Here is an 18874-nt window from a genome sequence, read left to right as displayed (position 1 = left end):
GAAAAGTACCTTTTTGGTACCCAGCATGCAGAATATAAGCATAAACCCAGTTCTGGAGGTTCTGGTAAAGCAAACAAACCTTTGTTACAGATTGATCTGAAGTAACTTTCTTTTTACCATATCATCATTAATCAATGTGTATTCTGTTAAGAAAAGACCTTTGTCGGTCATCTAAAAGCACAGCCTCACTACTTCCAGCCAGCATTCTTCCATTCCTTCTTTCCCTTTGTGTTCCTATTGCCTGCCCTTCATCAGGACACTTTAGTCTTCCCTTTTTTCCTTACAGCTGCAAGCATGAAATCCTAAGGGAAGCAGTATTCTGAAACAGACTATTCATCCATCAGGTTAATTCTCATCTCTGGTCTGACAGAAAGGAATATACAGAAAAACCATGGATGTTTTCAAACAAGCAACACAGACAAATTTCAATTTGATCTAAATATCCACAGAAAGAAAACAGAGGCTTGATCTGTCTTAACATATTCTTAGGTGTATAAGCATACACATATATAGAATATTTTTTTAAGGTTTAACATGTCCTTGCTGACACTGAAGCACATCTGAAGACAAAACAGATGCTTATATTCCTGACCATTTGTGTTTAAAGATAAACAAAACAAGAACCAACTCGATTTGTTTTTTTAAATGGATGCCATTAAAATAATTTCAAATAATTTTTACTTCAGCTCACATGAGAGACTGGAGATTACAGTTTCATGTTTCATTACCATTTCTGTTCTTCACTAAATTTACTAAGGCTCCTTCTAACCTAAGAAACTTAAGGGGTGACAGAATCAATCCAGTTGCCAATATAAAGGTGAGGAGATGGCGTTGCTGTACTGCAGCACTGAGGTGGGATAGCACATAAATGAGAAAGCAATCTCCTGAGAGTTTGCTGTTTTTAATGGCTGAACTAAGAACGGGAGCTGAGCCAACCTGGCTTCTAGAAAAGGTCTTCAGTGGATTCCAGGGAACCACAAAGCAGTTTTCATTCAACATTAGCTGTAAAATGAACATTTACAGGTAGTACTGATTAGTACTGCTTAATGCAAACCATAGGCATTATCCTTTTTGACTTCAGGAGATACAAACTGAATCCCTAAAGTTGACCTCTCCCCTCTTCTGTCGGTTTTGGAACAATTGTTTGCAATGCACAAGTAATTAAAATACTGCATTTAAGATCTCTAGAACTACTACTCTCTATTGTAAAGCAGTATTAGGAGCAGATCTAATTTCCACCAAAGTGAACAGGGGTGTTTTGGCAGATGTTTCTGGTGCTTGGATTAATTCTGTAAGAAGTGAGCAAACAGAACCTCTTTCCAGAATTAACATCACCACTGTTTCATGTAAAAGCTAATTTTCACTCCAGCAAGCAAGGTCTCCAGTCACCAGAAGAAAATTCAGAACCTGGATGAAGCTCCAGTCTTATCACAAAGGAAAAAGCATCTGAATGCCTTTGATTTAAACTTAAATCCGTGATGATTCAACCACCCTTTTCTCCCTCCTCACCCTTTTTTACCCACCTTCAAAAGGCAAAGTTCATTGCCAGTTAAGAGAATTTCACATTTTTTACTTCAAGATACTAAGATGCATTCAGTGCTGTACAGCAAGCCTTTCAGGTAGGCAAGTGGAAATGAAAGTGACTGTAAATCTATAATCTTGCTGTATGGATCTACTGTTCAAATCAGCATTAAGTGGTATTTCCAGGGTATGCTGCTTTATTACAGTATATACAGAGATGGCTGACCTCATTCTTCAGGTTTCTTGCCAGGAAGTGTTCAGCTACGTGGGCTGGAAGCACATTCTCCAGAAGCACCCGATTTAGGTTCTCCATGGTTTCAATCTCCTCCCGCTCTTTTTTGAACTTGTTCTTCCACAGGAAGTCTAACCTACAGTAATATTCATTCTGTTACAAGAGGACACAGAGGTAAAGAAACAATAGGCATCTTGTCCTGCTGGAGCACAGGTTTAAGAGACAAAATCAGCACAGTACACTACCCCTAGGAGGCCATTATTTGGCCACTTAAGTATGGTTTCAGATCCCACAGAAATCAAATCCCAAGCACATGCTATGTGACATACATTTCATAGGATATGTAAGTCATTCCCCCAAAAAAGGTCCATAAAAAGGCCCAGAAGAAAAAAAAGGTTGCAAGGTGCCTTAGATAATGGAAGATTTATTCATTCACTGTCAGGCTTTAGCAGAATTTGAATCCAGAAAACAAACACTGTTATGGAAACAGTTTACAGTTTTGCAACTTAATATAACAGCTGCATCAAAAGAAGTGTTGCTGGAAGATCTAGAGAGGGGGTTCTGCCACCTTGCTTTAGTGAGACCTCACCTGGAGTCTTGGATCGAGGTCTGAAGCCTTCAATATAAGAAGGATGTGGACCTGATGGAGCAGGTCCAAAGGAGGGCCACAAAAATGATCAGGGGGTAGGAGCACCTCTGCTATCAGGACAGGCTGAGGGACCTGGGGTTGTTCAGCCTGGAGAAGAGAAGACTCCAGGAAGACCTAGTAGCAGCCTTCCAGTACCTGAAGGGGGCTACAAGAAGGATGGAGAGAGACTGTTTGCAAAGGCCTGCAGGGACAGGACGAGGAGGGACAATGACTTCAAACTAGAGCAGAGCAGATTTAGATTGGATGTTACAAAAAAGTTCTTTACTATGAGGGTGGTGGAACACTGGAACAAGTTGCCCAGGGAGACGGTTGAGGCCCCTTCCCTGGAGATATTCAAGATGAGGCTCGATGAGGCCCTGGGCAACGTGCTCTAGTTGGGGGATATCCCAGCTGACTATGGGGAGGTCAGACTAGATGACTTTTGGAGGTCCCTTCCGGCCCAGATCATTCTAGGATGCAATGATTTATTTGGTGTAGAACTTAACTTGGAATAATGATCATTTCAGGAGGACCCTGACTTTTACAATCGTGTACTTATGTGTTGCAACCAGCCTGGCAAAGGGGACAGTACAAGAAATAAGCAGTCTATTGATATAATATTCCCTTGGTTTATCAGCTTGTCAATAACAGCTGGGCCAACCCGGCTTTGCTTTTATTTGGGTGGCATTTTTTAGGAGGTTTGTTGTTTGCTTCTTTTCTTTTCTTCCTTTTTTTTTGTTTTGCTTTTTAGTTGTTTCATAATACTTTATCCTACTTTTATTTTTGTTCCATAGTTTTAGTAATTGTTTATTAACATTCCCAACAAAAACAATAACTGGAACTATAGGGAAATGTACAACATTCCTCAAACATCAGCATTTCATTTAAAGAGATGTTGAAAATGGATAAAAATGCATTTTTGCCAATGTTTTGTGGCAAATTCTATGTCATTATTTCTACAGTAAAGCCTCCCCTGGCCTGACTATGTCATTTGAACTGATACAAATCAAGAGCTATTTCACTGTAGTCTGTTGGTTTTATGCTATCATATATACTCAGTGAAGACTATGTTATTAACCAGGAAAACATTATAATGACACTATTATATAAAACCTTCAAAATGATAGCTAGCATTATTAGGAGACAGTAAGCATTCACATCAAAATGAGAGTAGTTCTGATTGAACAGTGTCTGTCATAGCTCCAAATGAGTCACATCCAAAGCTAGAGTTGAAAGTTGAAATGAGATGGCATTAAAATAACTTTGCAAGCTTTAAAATATGTATATTATACATTTGTACATCTAAGTTCCTCACATAGATGATGAATTCAAATGCCACCAGCTCTATTCATGTGAAAAAAAAATTCAATGAAATCCTGGGATATGAAATGATTTGCATAAGCTGACATAAGTAAATTGAATGCCTGGCATGAAACTGAAATTACGTATCCACACACTGTTACAACTTTGTATTTAAAAGGTGTTAGGTAAGCTGAAGTCTTCAAAATACATTTTTCTTCTTTAAGAACTAATATTTAAGGTGTGATAATTTATTTACTGCTTTATTAGTTATTGAATTATAGTCATGGGGTCTGTGTTGATAGGTTGGACTCGATCTTCGAGGTCCTTTCCAACCTTAGTTATACTGTGATACTGTGAATTGCATTTATGCAATCCCTCTCTTCATCCCCATTCAACCAGGGACACACACTTTCCCTCCTGCTTTTGCATCAGGACAGGCATCTCTCTGACCACTGGTGAGGAGTTTCACAGAGCTAGGCTTGCTGGTAAGCAATTTACTTTTTGTTTAGATGAAATTTATGGTTATTCACTGAGGACAGAGATTCACCAATACCAGCCTAAGAGAAAGGGAAATATTGCCCTTTTCATCGATGGCTATTTAGCATTGTTGAAATAATCAGATATTGAGAGAAAAGACATGTTATTAACTGCAAAATAGAAAAAATACAACAGCAAACAGAGATATTACTTGTATATTACCCTCTGTGGAAGAAGGGTGTAAGGAAGACCTCTACTTTGCCTAAGTTGCCAAGATGGCTTAACACTATTCTGCAAGTGCTACTCAATGAAAGAAGCAAAGAGAAAGTTTAAAAACAAACAAGATGCTGGGCACTTTGCCATGATATTTTATGAAAGTGTGAAATTCATTATCAGACAGTGTTTGGAATGTCAGGAAGACAATAAAGGTTTACCAGGGATCAGACAGTGCAACAGAAAGCAGAGTGACTAATAGCTATTAAACATTGCTATAGAAATGCCCATTGGCAGAGGGTGGGAAGTATGTGTTCCTGGAAGGGCCACTCTGTGCAAGTTCACTCACCCCCCTATTATTTTCCCAAGCATCTGCTACCAGTCAGTATCACTAACAGTCACTTAAATGGAAGGTCTTATGCCAAGTATGCATTAAAATTAGTGCATAATATTTCCTAGTTATCATTTAGGCTTTGCTTGAGGGTGTTTTAAAACACAAAGGGTTCTTTCTCCTTCCTCAAAGGAGAACTAACCAGCAGAAAAATCAAAGAGAAAAGACTGAAGAGCCCCAAACAACTGCTTTCATGACAAGAATCCTGGACCTACAGCTTTGAAAACAAAGACTTTTTCTGTTTAAGTTTGTGTGGCAGGGAACACAGAGCTTTTCTATGCAAAACAAACTCTCTTGTAGATGTTACTGAACCCACAATGAAATACTCTCCTTGACCAGTGAAGATAACATTTCTTCTCTCCTTTTTTTCTTGGAGTTACACCCACTGCATCCAGTTGCACCTTGGTTGACAGGGACTAAAGTTTCTCAACTGGTGCAATGAAGTATTTATCCTTTGCAAGTGGAAGTGCTCTGCTACCATCATTAAATGAGGAATGTCTAACATGGTTCTGGAAGCAAGGCAGATGAAGAATGTAACTTCTTATTCAAGAAGGATGTTTCTCAATACTGGAGAAGCTGCCAGATAATTTAAGAAGCTGCAGAGTGTGCTTGGTGATTTAAATGACAGTCATTATGTTTCAGGAATTGTAATGTATGTGAGTGATTTAAAAACAGTCAGGGATATGATCCTCCCCAAGACTGTAGGCTATCTGGGTACAAGCTGTTCATGAGATCTCATATGAATTGCCTCTTCCATCTCAGAGCCGTGTTTCATGCACTGGTTCCTGCCACAACAGGCTGGAATTGCAGTTTTTAGCCATGGATAAAGGACAGACCCAAGGATTTAAAGAAAGAACTGTCCTTGGATGTGCCCTCAACTTTGTAGAGAGTAAGACCCCTACATCATGTTTGTACTGAAAAAACAGAACTGGGTGATAAAAGAGTAGCTGCCTGTAGGGTCACAGTTTTAGTGCAACTGTGCCCTCAGCATGTGGTATGCATCTGTGTGCATACTACATTGTTTCTGTGTCTGCATCAAATTGTAGTAACTGTGAAGAAAATAGCTTGTAATTAAGTAACTAGGGAGACAGCAGATGGAGGCAGACAGATGGAAGCACTCTGGGAAGCTATGAGACAATATTGGTCATCATGACAAGCAAGTCATAGAATACTATCAGCATAATGTCCACAGTTTCAATGACAGTTATTGGTGAGTCTTAAGGGCATATTGGGAGCTGATAAAGTAGCTTTTTTAGATGCTACTCACACTTCTTTGCAAGGACGTGGGGCAGAACACAATAAAGGTGTTTGTCAGAAAAAATCTCAAGAATGTTTGAGAAGTTGGCAGGCTGCATGTGAAGTCTGGCATTGTGGATGAAGAGGAGTGTGTATCTTACCTGCCTACCCAAAACCAGTAATGTGATGAAGAATATAAACAAAGAAATTGAGCCCATTGTCTTCAGGTCCTTCAGTATTCCTGGCCTGTAAAATAAAAACATAAGTAAAGCAAGCACAAAAATAAGAACACAATCTACACTACTTTCTGGTATCTACACTAAGACCATTTATGGACTCACTGAATCGTTTAGGTTGGAAAAGACCTTTAAGATCGTTGAGCCCAACTATAAACCTAACACTACTACGTCCACCACTCAGCCATGTCCCTCAGAACCAATTCTACCTCCAGGGATGGTGATTCAACTAATTCCCTGGGCTGATATGATATGCTTTATTATTTGATTAAATATTATTATTTCTGCAATGAAGCTTTAATTACTCTACTTTTTTTTTGCTACATTTTGAAGCCCAGCACTAAAATGAGGAGGGCATTTGATGTGTATTCTATACAGGCAGATCAAAGAGAGATTGTTTTAGTTTAATAACACTACTTCCATAATGGAGGGCTGGACCACATCTAATGGATGTGACGAAGTGGAATCTAAAGCACCTAGTTAAGATGCCTCTTCATCTAAGAATTTCAAGAGGTACAAACCACCAGAACTTATACAGACTTTACTAAAAGCTCTGATTTGGGAAGAAGACACCAGAAGTAAAGGGAAACAGATTACACTAGCACTCTCCTGATGATGCCACTGAAAGAAGAACTTTGGTGAGAGATGTAGGAAATAATAATCTTGCTTCACTGGCAAAATCCAGGCTGCCAGAAGCACATGCTCAATCTAACCCGTCACATGGTTCTTCAGCTCATCACAGGTATTCTTTCTGCTCATACAATGGAAACATAAAGACCTGGGTTTGATTATTTAATCTTTAGGTTTAAATGCAAAGAAAACAGACACTTCTGGTTAGTTCTGATTCTCTTCCATTGTTGTCTTTGTGTCCTAAAGAACTCAAGTAGTTTAGAGCACAGGTAAAAGGCTACTGAAACTCTACACTGAACATTCAGTTTTTATCTTGAGGCATACGCACTGCACGTTCAACCTACATAGAAGAGAATCAGCTCTTTGTTTTGAAAATGAAGTTGAAATTACATGTGCCCAAAAAACTGTTTTGCACATCAATACTTAAGAGTGATTATTATGGTCTTCTGTAACATCATGGGCAGGTGTCCCTGCCCATGGCAGGGGGGTTGGAACTAGATGATCCTTGTGGTCCCTTCCAACCCTGAATGATACTATGATACTATGATACTATGATCTTCTATCAGAAAGACTCCATCAGTCTCACTGAAAATAATAACACAAAAATTTGCAGGCACAGCAAACTGCAGGTCTACTAACTTTTTCAGTAGGTAAGACTGCATTTGCAAAGCTTTAAGATAATGTACTAGTTCTGAGAAAGCTGATTTGATTTGCCTTGCAGCAAATACACTTTAACAGCTGTAATTATGTTCAGTCTTAGGCGCCTATTAACCTTAATGATGACTTCTTCCTCCTGTTCCCTATTACAAAAATGCAAACTAAACCATACTCTTATTTCTTACAGTATGTGACTGAAACACCTTGACCAAACCTGTTTATTTTAGTCTAATGATTTAGCTGTGACATGAAGCCATAGATTCACAGCAGCATGACAATGATTTTAAATTGTGACTTAGAGATTATATAATAGCCAGACACGTAGGAAAAGAAATCTCTTCCATGATACAAGAAGTGTGACAGGTAGTATTTAATCTGTAACAATTTCAGAAGGACTGGAATTATCTACCTACCTTCTAAGAGAGGCTGTTGCATACATAAACTTGCTATAGTCATCCAGCATGGGCCCATGAGTGTGCAGAAGGATAACATTGTAACCCACCAATGCAATCAACATTATCACCATTTTCAACTCATAATTTATCCTTAGGAAAACGGAACAGGAAATGAGCCCCAATATGCAGCTGTATATAAAATACTGGCACAGAAAATTCAAACGGAAAAGATTTAGAATTTGGCTCTTGAGTAGGAAACCATACCAAATAAAATGCCCCTGCCAGTTTAAAAACAAATTATTACCTGATCATAGAAGCATGGGAATCTATCGCAACATGCAAAGAATCAAAGAATCTGGGTCAGGTGATTTATAGATAGTAAGAACAATGTTGGTATTGGCTAAAATAGACTCTTTTCTTCCTAGGCTTCAAGTCACCCAAAACTCAGCCGAATCCAGATCATGCCCCTAATCTATGTTTCCAAATTTCCAGCCTTCATCACTTTTGATTACTTACCTGCAGCAGCAAGGAGTATCTATATGTGGCATTGAAGCCTACTGCTGGCAGACTGACAGAAGATTTACTTCTGTGCCACTCTGTGTTTTCCACTCATACTTGAGTGGAATAACCGCCCTCTAAGGTATTACTCGCATAAGGGTCAAAGTTAAATATATAAAGGTCTGAAAACAGCAATTTAATTGCTTATATTTGCAGCATTTACAAACTAATGCAATACACACAGTTGCTGTGAACCTTATAAATACATAATTTCACAAACAAATATGGCTAGGGGGGATGAAGAACACAAATTGATGCAACAACCTTTGGTCAAATCCTCTTGAGTTATAGCTGCCTAAGAATACATTCAATTGTTTAAAAAAGCCTTTTCTTTCCTATGTCATAAAAAAAATAGCAAAAATATGTATGGTTGAAGTCAAATCCCTGGGAAAATATTTTCTCTGGGCACTTTATGTAAGTGGATCAGAGCATCACAAGAAATGCTAAACCAGACATAATATATTCTTACTTCGGTCCTTAGCATATAGCACCTTTGTCAGAGATGCTTCCTGAAAATTACAGTCCTGTATCTCATAAGGAAATTATTCTTTTTGCAACTACAATGCATTCTATTTACAGACAGGCTATTTTCAGGCTACCGTTGACTTGTTGATGGTAGGACTTTTAATAGAACCAGAATCACTGTATACTAATTCTTGGAGGATTATGCCAAAACACCCATCAGACAATTATCTGCCATCTGCAGTGTGCCTGCAGATCTGCTTAAAATAAGAAACAGAAGTAACTGCTGTTCAGAATCACCAAAATTAAAACTTCTCTAACGGCTGCATTCCACAGGGGCTCACGCTCTGAATTCAGTGTGACATAAAAGTAACTTACGTATGCTTTTTTGTCTGATCTCCTGGAATCTCCTAACACCCATCTGTTTGCATGAGAGACTTATGCCTCTTACTTAATAGACTGTTCCCTGATTTTTAATCTTCCATTCATCAAAACCTCTATTTTCAGAAGTAAACCTTTATTAGAATAAACCAAACCAGGTTGGAAGAGACCTTCAAGATCATCGTGTCCAACCCATTAACCAATCCAACCCACCCAAACAGCTACTACCCTCTTTTAGCTCCCCACTTCCTTCTAATGCAGTTACAGGTGACTGGAAAAGGATTAAGCTTTTGCTGTAGTCTCTCAAACTGGTGGGTGTTTAATTTCAAGCAGATCCAGCACAGTCAATTTAGTGTAATTGTTATAAACAAAGAAATGCAAAATGAACTTACCGGTAGGAAAAAACAGTTGTTTTGTATACACCACTGTGTCTGATTACTTGAATTAGGAAAACTTGCATTTGATGAATTAAGAACAGAGGGAAAAGCTTTCACAGCATTATCCAGGAAAAACTGTAGAGAAACAACATATAATCCATTATCTTGTCAGCTGTTTAAGGTCAAAATAGAGAAGAACATTGGAGAAGTGGAGAAAGGCTTGCCAGTAATCATTTAGCTGTGGTATTTCACTGCAAATTGAAATAGAAAAGGGAAAATGACATCACCTGATTACTTGCTCCTGCATGCTCAGACAAACAACTTTGTTAACCCCCATTTGACACTTTCCATTTGAATACAAGATGAAAGACTTTGTATTATGTTACTTTCATATATCAGAAGTTCACACACCATGAGAGGCAATGATGAAATAAATTCAGTAGGAATAATTTCTGGGTTTACCTCAATTGATCCCATGTAAATACAGGAAGAATTAAAGAAAGAATAAAAAAGTCTTTACTGAATTCAGTCTGCAGAAGAGAAGGCTCTGAGGTGACCTCATTGTGGCCTTCCAGTATCTGAAGGGGGCTGCAGGAAGGCTGGGGAAGGACTTCTCAGGATCTCAGGTAGTGATAGGACTAGGGGGAATGGAATGAAGCTGGAGGTGGGGAGATTCAGGCTGGAGGTGAGGAGGAGGTTCTTCCCCATGAGAGTGGTGAAGCCCTGGAATGGGTTGTCCAGGGAGGTGGTCGAGGCCCCGTCCCTGGGGGTGTTTAAGGCCAGGCTGGATGAGGCTCTGGCCAGCGTGATCTAGTGTGGGGTGTCCCTGCCCATGGCAGGGGGGTTGGAACTAGATGATCCTTGTGGTCCCTTCCAACCCTGAATGATACTATGATACTATGAATTTGATTCACACAGATGTAATCCTTCACATAATAACCATGATGACAATACTGGTATTAATGTTATTGAAGCATAAGAGTAGGACCAGTATCTCCTGTGACATGAAATTCAGACAGTTTATGTCAAAGATAACCACAATCATGCAGTACCTTTTGATCTGGTGCTTTCTTAGTGAGCTAAATATTTGAGTACAGTAATTCCACTGCTTTGAACCTCACCACATTAGCCTGCAATCAGTGAGCTACACATTCAGGATCAATATCAACAAGACAGATAAATGACAATAACACACCCTACAAAATGTTAATATGCTCCTAAAAAATGTAAAACATCCTTCTCTGGTCCTGAAGCTCTCCAGTCACGCAAAGATGCAGCACAATATCCACATCTACTCTTTCTCACAAGATATGCAGGTTAAATACATGCAATCTTCCTTAGAGTGTGGGTTACCCTACCTGCACACCACTCCTGTCCTCACAGATGTAGGTGTTCTAGTTTTACATGTCCCTGTGCAGCTCCCTATGAATTGTTGATGCAGAAGGCAGTGAGAAAGGACCCTGCAAGTTTACATGCATCTGTGGATCCCTATTTGTTGCCACCCACACTGCCACCCTTGCAGTGGCAGAGCAGGCAGCTCACAGTGTCCAGAGGAGAGGTTGCACTTACTGCTCAAGGCAAAGGTGTGATGCTAGGCAGGTGACTTACAACAATGTCAAATCAGGTTTTGAGAGTCAGCTGCTTCCACTCCTAGGTCTCTGCCTGTTATGAATTTCCATGCTTCATTTATACTTCGCCCCCCACACACACTATTTCCTCCTTTGTTTCAAATTCCCTGTGACGTTCCTTTATTTGTGTTTAACCCAGCTCATGCTGGAATTCCTCTTTAACAGGAGGAAATGGACAGCTCTAAGTATTTAATCCCCCTCCTGCTCCCAACTATTTACAGTGCAATAGATGTCGTTAACCAGATCATCTGGCAAGGGTGGGCAAAGAGCCCCCACATTTCACTAGCAGTGCATTTAGCTTTTTAGAAAGATGAAATAATTGTATTTAGTTTCAGAATCCCATCCTACGCATATCCACAGAGCAGAAGGTTACATGTGCTGAGGAACTCAAACACACGTTATATATACTTAGGTATGTATAGCATGTTTGTATTTATAGCATTTACATTTTGGGTTTGAGGTTTGGACTGGGCATTTCTGATCTATCAAAGTTACCTACATACACAGAATACTATATACAATGTGGCATAAATAAACATAGAATGAAAAATCAAAAGGGTATGCAAATGTTGTCACCTCCCAGGAGCCAAACAACACTTATTTCTGAATGATGTTTGCACTTGGCTTTCTTGTCTCTCATCAGTTATCTACATCTGCTGTCACGCTTTGGAGCTATGTATTGTTCTTCCACATAGTATTTTTGTATAAGAGACAGCTGAGTCCTACTAAGCAGCCACACCTACTCAAATGACTCAAATGAAAGCAATACTTTTTATGAATATCAACGTTTGCCAGCAATATGCAGTGGCAAGCAACTGCCTTGTTCAAAGCTCACAGGAGCATTTCGTGAGAGATGAGAAGCCTGCTGAGGTTTTACAGATACCGTCACGCTCTTTGACAGGTATGGACTGATGGTCACTTACATGGATTGTGGAGCAAATAGTCACATGATAGCATGACTCCATCTCTCTCTCTACACACTTGAAAGACACCAGAACAGCTGTAAAAATTATTTCAGGATGGTTCAAGCTAACTGCTTGCTACTTCACCTGCTAGTCCAGTGTAGCCAGACTGATAACCAATTTAGTAAGTTGCATAAATTCTATCTATAATATGGAATGGATTTGTTAAGGGCCCCTGCAAGTACCACTTCAGTATTTGGTTTTGCTGCTCCTTCATCTGCTGAGGGCTGGATCTCTTCACTGCCCAGGACCTGCTGCTGTTGCTCTTTCTGTACTTCTCCCTCCTCACATGACTGCAACTGTGCATTCCCTTCCAGCACCTAGGCCAGGATAATTTCTAGGCAGTGATGGTCTCTTCTTCTCAAAAAAAAATGCTTTAGGCACCCTCTTACAGTATGCTGGCCACTGTAGGGACACATGATTACAGTGTAACTGCAAAGGAGCTTGCCCATTAAAAATATAGCACTGAACAAGGTGATCAACTCTATCGTTAGCGACACCAAAAAGGAATGTGTATCAAATAAACCAACTTTCTACTCTGAGACTGGAAGCAAGTTTAGTGATTTGTCATTATTAAAAGAGCAGATCTCAGCCATGACCAAAGGGAAAACTACACAGGGCTAATACTTAAATAACTGAAGGCAGCTCATGTTCACAGAGGTACGTTAAACAATGGAGCAGGCTTACTCGCACCTCTGCCAGTTTTCACATTTCTGGAGACATGTTCCTTCAAAGGAAACAGTTCCATTGCTCAAAATTCACTGGACAAAAGACAGGAAAGCAAGTAACAAAGTTGGCAGCCAGGGCACCTTCCTGGGAGAGTATAGCCCTGAAAACCTCTTGCTGTGCCAAGAACCACTTACACATTTGATACAGGAGTAACTGAAAAAAATTGCTCTGTCCAGGGCTCCTTCACCATGCCACTTTCACCAAGATCATGTGAATCCCAGAGGGTGCTCAATCACTTGCTGTATCCTATTCAGCCATTCATTTAGCTTCCAAGAGTCAACCCTTTGCAGACATGCAGTCCTACTGTCTGAGGTTGTCTGGATTGCTCTCCAAAATGTACTTTCTCATCTTCTGTTTAATGCAGATCACTTTTGCAGAAACAATCTTCCTCCGCCACTGATGGTTGCCCTACTCTAAATACTCTAATGCTCAGTGGAAGCAGCACTAGTCACCCCCTCCCTACAGCTAAGAAGTATTTGATACTCATGTCACAGTGCTGTTTTTTGTCTTCCCTCCACTGCTCATTACTATATACCTCTCAGATGTGAAGACTAGATTCAGATGTCTGCTGAAACAGCTAATTTGGAATAAAATCACCCCCCCATTCTTTTCTAATATCCCTTGACCATAAAGACTGTGATTTATTTGACAGTTTGGTCTTAATTATGATTTATTAGGTGTGGGATGGTTAGACACTTTTTATCTCCATTCAGTCTTAATGGCTACATTCTGCCTTTTTCTACTGAAAGAGTTCATGGAAATGAATGCAGTTAATGGACTCTGCTATTAAATACATGTTGCTTGGAGATATAATAATGATACTTCAGAGTCTCTCTCCCACAATTTGCTATTAATATTAAGGAAATGCAAATTCCACAATCACATTTAAAGTCATTTTTGCTAGTCAAACTATTAAGGTTTAGTTTCAAGGTGGGAATTGTACTTAAAATGATCATCTCATGAATATCGTGGAACATGATTATTTGTAATACTGCAGTCATTACTGGTAGGGCACAAAGACTTTAAAATAGAGCCTGTTAAATTTTACTGTAACATTCAGTCCACATAAAAATGGACTTGAACCAATAAAGTAAACACTTTTTTTGTAAAAATGATGTGTTGAACAACTCCTAATGTCTTTTACTAGTTGAAGGCTGACCATGACTGAGGGAGCTGGGGCTGCTTAGCCTGGAGAGGAGGAGACTCAGGGGTGACCTTATTGCTCTCTACAACTACCTGAAGGGGGGTTGTAAACAGGCAGAGGTTGGTCTCTTCTCCCAGGCAGCCAGCACCAGAACAAGAGGACACAGTCTCAGGCTGCGCCAGGGGAAGTTCAGGCTGGAGGTCAGGAGGAAGTTTTACACAGAGCGAGTGATTGCCCATTGGAATGGGCTGCCCGGTGAGGTGGTGGAGTCGCCATCACTGGAGGTGTTCAGGAGGAGACTTGACAGGGTGCTTGGTACATGGGTTAGTTGATTAGGTGGTGTTGGGTGATAGGTTGGACGTGATGATCCTGAAGGTCTCTTCCAACCTGGTCTATTCTATTCTATTCTATTCTATTCTATTCTATTCTATTCTATTCTATTCTATTCTATTCTATTCTACACTTTTAAACTTAATAAATAACCATATGGTTGCATGAACTCTAGCTGAAAGTACACTTCAAGTCCAAGTTGGTTATTTCTTCCTATACTTTTATAGAGTTCAAAATAAGGAAAAGTCTCATCTGACCTACATTTTATAAGCTATTCTATCTTTATTTTTGTCCCATGGATGTCAAATAACTTTTGCTTGGCTAAAGGTTATGCTCCATAAAGGCATATTGTTTTCAGCTGATGACAAGAAATGATGGAGAATCAACAACTTCCCAGAATAATTTGTCTGCACAGTTATCTGCCTTCACTGCTAAAAAGTGAGCTTGTTTTCCAGCCACTGTTTCTTTGATTTTTTTTCTCTATCACTCTCAAACACCAATTAACTGAAATTTTAATTCTTGAGCATGCAATAGGTTTTAAGTCTGTCTACTATCACTAAAAAATAAAAGTAGAGAAATAGAGAGCAAGAAAGAAAGGAAAATATATACTGTCCTGAAAAGAAAACTGACAAAACCAAGAGTAGGAGCATTGCATAGAAAACAAATTCAGAGGAGGCTCTACCAGAAATTTCACATTTTCACATTTGGAAGCCCACATTACACCATTACATCAGTCTCACAAGTTTAGTGCTTACTGTAAAAAATGATTGACTAACGATCCTGTGAAATGTTGTGGGAAAACAACATAAAACAGTATTGGTGTTATCAGTTTTTCAGTCTTATTTAGAATAAACCAAACCAGGTTGGAAGAGACCTTCAAGATCATCGTGTCCAACCCATCAACCAATCCAACCCACCTAAACAACTAACCCATGGCACCAAGCACCCCAGCAAGTCTCCTCCTGAACACCTCCAATGATGGCGACTCCACCACCTCCTTGGGCAGCCCATTCCAATGGGCAATCACTCTCTCTGTATAGAACTTCTTCCTAATATCCAACCTGAACCTCCCCTGGCGCAGCCTGAGACTGTGTCCTCTTGTTCTGGTGCTGGCTGCCTGGGAGAAGAGACCAACATCCGCCTGTCTACAACCTCCCTTCAGGCAGTTGTAGAGAGTGCTAAGGTCACCCCTGAGTCTCCTCTTCTCCAGGCTGAGCAACCCCAGCTCCCTCAGTCCTTCCTCATAGGGCTTGTGTTCCAAACCCCTCACTCCATTGTGTTCCAAACCCCTCAGTCCATTATGAACCTCAAGTAACAAAAATACTCGCAACTCAAGGAAGCATTCGAGTTGCCATTTCAAAAGCCCTGAAGTGCAAATCTTACTTGTGAAATGTGACTAATATTTATGCATTAATATTGTAATGAAAACCTGACTTAAATAAATATTACAGTTTTCATTCTGCAGACACAGAACTGAGCTGGAACATTTTCACAGGTTTACAAATAGATGAATCAAGCTCAGCCCACGGGTCAAAAAAAAGAAAAAGATGGTTTTTTGTTCCTTATACTGTTCATCCCATCAGACAGCATCACCTTCAGAACAAGCAAGAACATTAAGATTCATGCAGATTAATGGCAGATCTGCTCTGCATTTGCTACAGTTACAGAAGAATAATAGAATTACACGGAGTTTTCCCTGTTAGAAAAGAAAATCACAGATTGAAATACCTAAAGTAGCGATAAGCTCTCAAAAACTTGCAGTTCAGTTCAGATGTGTGTGTTTTTTCTTAAAAAAAGCCAAGCCTGTGAAATTCAATAATCTCTACATTATGATCATTTTGCACTCAGCAGAGGAGCATCACAAATCTGAATAAAGCTGAGTTTTGCACAGTCTTCCACAGACCCTGTGAGGAGGTACTTCATTCTCTGAGCAAAACTCTGCTTTTCTAAGCGATTCACTGATGAGCAAGGGTTTCAAACAATTAAAATCTGGGATTTAACTCTCTAATATTCCTTATAAATTACATTTTTCTTTAACAAGCTGTGACAGACTAAAAGTTTGTCTCTCTTGGTGTCCTCAACAAAGATAAAATCACTTGCTGTTTTGCCCAGACAGTATGTATTGGGCAGAGCCACTAAGGACTCTTGGAAGGTGCGAAGATAACATTGCTCACTGGGCCACAGCTGGCCTACAACAATGACCCAGCCATTCACGCCTTCAGGGCAAGCTAATCTCCACCCATCAAGTACCCTGGGCAGGGTGACACAATGGTTTTTACCACCTGTTTTCCTGATGTGTAAGGAATGTGGGGGGCTTGGCTGGACGGAGACGGGAGAGACGGAGGTCGTCCCCCACCTCCATCCAAAACCTTGCCCAAACACACAGCAATACACAGAAAGATTTCCAGGGAAACAATACCTGGATATTTACCTAAGGATTATTTCCTGCCCCTGGAATTCCTGAGGGACAATATTTGAATACATACCTAAGGACTAAAAACTGTATAAAAGACTTGAGCAACTACTGGTTTGTGGAGAGAAACAGAGGAGAAAAAACGGGGAGAAAAACGGAGATGAAGGAAAACGCAGGAGACGGACCATGCCGCTGAGAAGGGAAAGCCGGGACAATGCTGCTCCAGAGAAAAGAGGCTGCCCAGAGGACCACAGCTCTTCTCCAGCCAAAGCCTCAGCACCCTTTCTCTACAGACCCAGGCTGCCCAGGGGACCACAGCTCTTCTCCAGCAAAAACTTCAGCACCGTTCCTGTACCAACCCAACATCTCCTGAACTGTCTTGGGGGGGGTGAGGGGTGTGGTAATATAATTCCTTTCCTCTTCTCTCTCTCTTTTCTCTCTCCCTCTCTATTTTCTCCCTCTCCCCTTCTTATGTCCACTTTGTTTATGTAATAACTAGTCTAGCTGTTGATATTTTGGCCTCGTTTGTGCCTCTAATTTCACATCACGGGAATGTTCTAAAAGAACTTGAGTCTCTTTCCCTCTCTGGACCGAGACACAAGCTTAGCCAAGATCCAAACTTTTGCTGAGAATCCTATTTACAGAGATCCCCATTATACAGTAGGTTTTCTGTTACTCTGCTTTATTTTGTCTGGCAATTATCATCTAGGTTCCTAGCATAGCCATGGGCTATAAATTCAACATCTAAACAAATATTGAACAACAAGAAAAAAAAAGATCTTAAAAGAATAAAAACATCAAGAAAAAACCATCCTTTCCTCCTTACCATGTTGAATACAGCCATGGTTAATATTATAGCAGTGGTTGTCAATGTAAGAGTGATTCGTGGCCAAGGACGGTTTGCAATTATTCCAGATGACTTCAGGATCCACAACAATGAAGCTGAAGCTTTCTTGCTACATTGCTAAGTGCAAAGAGTTTAAAGACAGAGAAAACAAGAATAGCTTTAGTACATTTAATTAGTGTAAACAAGAGTAGAATTAAAAAGGCTCAAGACTGCAGCATTAATCTTGAAACATTCTACAAAAGTATTCAACTATTGCATTCTCATAAGAGTTACAGATCAGGCTTATACATGAACTCCAATGCAAATGTAGTTAAAATATCTGCCATAATAGCAATTTGGTTGAATAATTACAATTTGCAAGTAACTTATTAAACATTCAATATACCTTACTAAGAACAGCAAATACAGTCTTGACAGAAGTGTCATAACATTTAATATCAGTCAAAACCAAGCAAACATACAACCTTCCCCTACCTCAATTGACAAAGCAGTATTTAGTAGTCTCTAGAAACTTTAAAATGTAAATAATGACTCCCAACAGTCTTTGACAGAGAAACAGAGGTGTCCTCACCAGAATTAAGGCTGTATTCATGGATACATGACTGGCAGTCTACAAAGTAGAGGAGTTTCTGGGTTGTCCTTAATTTTGTTCGGAGCCTTGTTTGAGAACTCATTTTAAATTAAAGGCAACTCAGTAAAGCAAATCAACCTTCCCTAAAACTCTCTAGAAAACAAATAAGAATTTCATATAACAATTGGGCTTGCAATCTGACACAAAATATTTAATGAATAGGAAATTTTCTTATGCAGTGGTAAAACCTGACTCATTTAACCTGCTTCCAAGAACACGCTGCAGTAGGCTCCGTTCATACATGCATGGTGCCTTGAGGCACAAGATGCTCACAAAGAATAAACAACAATTTGTGACACATCCAATAAATATTAATTTCCCCCAAAGTTTAGCAATGAGGAGATAAGGTTGCCTAGAAGCATTTTGTGCCCTTTCCAAATGTCAAATTCAGCTGCACTGAAGCCACTGTAAAAAAAGGGCAATGAGATGTTAAGGAGCACAACAGTTCCACAAAAGTATTTGGTTTTCATTAACTTGTTATCAATATTTATGTG

The 18874-nt window shown here is 39.7% G+C and overlaps 1 protein-coding gene across 1 annotated transcript in view; it reads right to left on the bottom strand.

The window, feature by feature from the left end:
• Positions 1–18874, bottom strand: part of ADCY2 (adenylate cyclase 2) — a 230477-nt gene that overhangs the window by 18358 nt on the left and 193245 nt on the right. The window contains exons 16-20 of the mRNA XM_068147738.1: positions 17729–17866; positions 9712–9831; positions 7937–8121; positions 6162–6246; positions 1748–1906 (exon numbers count right to left, since the gene is read on the bottom strand). Coding sequence (XP_068003839.1) covers positions 1748–1906; positions 6162–6246; positions 7937–8121; positions 9712–9831; positions 17729–17866 — 687 coding nt within the window. The remainder of the gene's footprint in view (positions 1–1747; positions 1907–6161; positions 6247–7936; positions 8122–9711; positions 9832–17728; positions 17867–18874) is intronic.

Source organism: Melanerpes formicivorus, unplaced genomic scaffold (assembly GCF_026170545.1).
Source record: "Melanerpes formicivorus ecotype bairdi unplaced genomic scaffold, bMelFor1.0.p_v2 SCAF_15, whole genome shotgun sequence".
Taxonomy (NCBI): domain Eukaryota; kingdom Metazoa; phylum Chordata; class Aves; order Piciformes; family Picidae; genus Melanerpes; species Melanerpes formicivorus.
Note: the sequence above shows the minus strand (reverse complement) of the source record. Positions and strands in the feature narration are given on the sequence as shown.